Source organism: Hordeum vulgare, chromosome 6H (genome assembly GCF_904849725.1).
Source record: "Hordeum vulgare subsp. vulgare chromosome 6H, MorexV3_pseudomolecules_assembly, whole genome shotgun sequence".
Classification (NCBI taxonomy): Eukaryota; Viridiplantae; Streptophyta; class Magnoliopsida; order Poales; family Poaceae; genus Hordeum; species Hordeum vulgare.
In genome coordinates this window covers 395,328,313-395,331,320 of record NC_058523.1, presented here as the reverse complement: position 1 = coordinate 395,331,320, position 3,008 = coordinate 395,328,313, and the positions used below count along the sequence as shown (strand labels likewise).

Sequence of the window (3,008 nt, the reverse complement as noted above, 5' to 3'; positions counted from 1 at the left end):
GGCTAGTGGCAGCGTGTGTGTGAAGAGGGGCCTCATATGGGGCAGTGGCGTCAGTGGGGCGGTGGTGTGGGGACGAAAGATTGGAAGGTGTTGATTGGAAAGAGGTTGTATCGAGGGTGGAGTTAACATGCGTGCGTGGGTTTCCATGGTTCATTTTTAACCCGTTCTTTTTGAACGCAGGTGGGGTCGAGCAAGCGGGTGATTTTTTGGTCTTCGGTCGATCATTTGTGTTAAGAAGGGAAGCAACATGGACACAACATATAGAGTTCCTTCAACTGTAGGGAATATTAGGGATAATAGAGATTTAATAATCGAGACATCCACAAGATATAGAAAGATATTTATTAGAAGATCATTCTTCTAAGCAATATGGCAAAATGTCTATGTTCTTCATCAACTCAATAGATTTTTTCTTGTTGTGGAACTTTATCAAAGAGAAATGTGTAAGAACTCGTTACAAAGGGAAATATATAACATAGCGACGAATATGCCCGTTTTTTTCAAGAAACAAAAAAAATCATACAAGTGAAACTTGTTCTAATTCAGAAATCACAGTTGAGCATGTATGTGACTTCCATCTATACAACGACAAATGCAGATACACTTTTCATCTTGGCAGTCATCATGTCTCCTTAACCACACCCTCGATGCAATTATAAATTCCACCCTATTTTTGCAATTGTAATGTTTTCAGTTGTCCCTCTAGTGGAGGGACTTCATGTTAGATTTAATAGCACTATTTCCACATTAAGCACTTGATCACATCACCTCGTGAGCTTCGCCTCTGTTCTACATTGAAATTAGGTACATCAGCTCAGCTCTATTTGGCAAAGGGAAAACACATCGCCCCCCCCCCCCCCCCCCCCCCCCCCCGCCAAGCAAGCCACGACAAGGCATGCCGCCCACGTCACCAGCCTAACCTCCATGCAGCCCGTCGCACCGCCACCAATACATCATCGCGGCCACATCCAAAGCGTTGACACCCTGCATCGCTCGTCACCAAGCGTCGCATCACATTCTCAGAACTGACAGAAAACAACATACATGACACGTGAGATAGCAGACGGAGGGCACACAAGATTATGATGCTTCGACCGCAGACAAGTTGGTCATGAACTTGCCGATGCTCAGAACATTGATGGAGAAAAAACACCAGTGATGCCATTGTTTACCACTGCATCATCTGCCAGTTAATCAATAAACACACCTCACAAGGTTCACACACTTGTATATGTAAACTGCCTAGCCCATCCCTGCTCTAAGCTACTCTACTCTCCATCAAGGGATACCAAGGATGGATGCGTTCGAGTTCACGATAGAAACTTACTTCCGAATACCTTGGCCGCTGAAGCGTTGAGGATTTCGTAGGTGCAGTCTTCCATGGAGCCCAAGATCTTGAAACAGTCTCCAGAAATGAGGACACGGCTTGGTTGTTGTAGCTCGGCATCGATGGTGTTGGCAGGCACAGGCGGCAGCAGCACGTCAGTGACAAGGGATAATGTAGCCATATCTCTGGCAAACCACCCTATACGCAAAAACACAATCATAAGCTCTCATACAACTGAATGAATACTTGAAAAGATGAATAATATTGTCTAGTGAACACTCGCAGTAGCACAGCTAGACTGAAATTACCGACGGTGTCAAACATCTGCGCCATGGGGAGGACGCTCTCGGTGGAGACTGGTCCATGTGAAGGGCGGAGGTAGAAGATGACGCAGTAGGCGGGAGGCACACTGAAGCTGTCGCCAGTGTCGGTGTCGAGGGCGAAATCGGCGAGGCTAGCGGCGACGGTGACGGCCGAGGCGCTAGGAGAAGCCACCGGGAGCATAGGCGTTAGAGGGAGTGCGTAGTGCGCATTCTCTCTATTCATGTTGTAGGTCATCTCGTCCATCACGGTCGTGCCCACGCCCGTGGCAGCGGTAGCGAACGCGGCCGCGCTGCCGAACCGGCTGATGCAATCGACCACATCCTTAGGCAGTCAGTTAGCGAGATTGATGCTGATGTGATTGAGGGAGTGAGAGAGCGAAGCGGGGTAGCAGTACATCTCCTTGATGGCGAAGGCGAGGCCTTGCAGGGGGAGCTGGTGCTGGTGGTCAGAGGAAGGAGGCAGCATCCATGACCCAACCGCCACCTGACTCTGCTAGAGGAGGCCGCAGACCGCGTTCTCAAGGCAACGACCTTCCTATCTCTTGGTCACCACTCACGACGCAGTCAGGCTCCAGCCCTCCACCATCACTGTGCCGGCACCCCTCTTGGGTTCCAAACATGCCACCACACACATCCGTCACCCCAGCAACATCGCTCTAGATCAACCGCTCTGTATCTTAATTTCGACATCTTGATTTTAATATTGAGAAATAAAACGAGTGAGAAATGAACAAACCCGTGGGGTAGAGTCATAGAATCATTCGACCACCTGCTTCTTGCCGCTATTGTCGTCCTATTGCTGCTTCACATGGCTCTCCCCCGCTGCCACTGCTATCAGGAGAAGGGGATGGAGAGTAGGGCTGGGGCGGCGGCGGAACCGACCACATGTGTTCTCTTTTTCCCAACATATCGTCCATGGGGCTCCGTACAAAAGGGGGAGGAACGGGTGGGGTGGGATGATTTTTAGGAGCTTGTTTTGGCAGAAAATAATAGGAAAGATCAAAAAGGAAGGCGGGCTATCTTTGGAAACTATCGTTTGAGATCCATCATTTAGTTGAACAAAATGAACGAAACAAAATCAAACGAACGACGTACCATCACCGCCGCAGACTCTCCTTTTTGGAAGTAGAGATATATAACGAGCAGAAAGCAGAAATGAAAGGTGCGCGAGTATAGAGGTGTGATCGAACGAACGACGGAGGTGAACGAAAAAAACGACACCAAACCAACCATCACAACCACGGACTTCTCTTTTAAAAGTAGATATATAGTAATACAAAAAAAGCGTAATAGGTGGTCTAGCGACCAACCGCTCTGCTTTTTATTCGGCTAGCCCGCGCGTGTGAGCACCTATGCAC

The 3,008-nt window shown here is 48.7% G+C and overlaps 1 protein-coding gene across 1 annotated transcript; it reads right to left on the bottom strand.

Annotated features, from left to right (window-relative positions):
* Positions 1-923: 923 nt before the first annotated feature.
* On the bottom strand, positions 924-2,762 carry LOC123404068 (amidase 1-like). Its single transcript, XM_045097992.1, has 4 exons — positions 2,046-2,762; positions 1,636-1,952; positions 1,328-1,525; positions 924-1,025 (listed from the first exon to the last, which is right to left on the bottom strand). The coding sequence occupies exons 1-4, from the start codon at positions 2,114-2,116 to the stop codon at positions 1,012-1,014; spliced, it is 600 nt and encodes a 199-aa protein (XP_044953927.1). The 5' UTR covers positions 2,117-2,762; the 3' UTR covers positions 924-1,011.
* Between the last annotated feature and the right edge of the window lie 246 nt (positions 2,763-3,008).

Coding starts and splice junctions, on each gene's coding strand:
- LOC123404068 (XM_045097992.1), bottom strand. CDS start 2,116: ATGCTGCCTCCTTCCTCTGACCACCAGCACCAGCTCCCCCTGCAAGGC. Junction 1,953..2,045: donor GCCTTCGCCATCAAGGAGAT/GTACTGCTACCC, acceptor CGATTGCATCAG/CCGGTTCGGCAGCGCGGCCG. Junction 1,526..1,635: donor GCAGATGTTTGACACCGTCG/GTAATTTCAGTC, acceptor TTTTGCGTATAG/GGTGGTTTGCCAGAGATATG.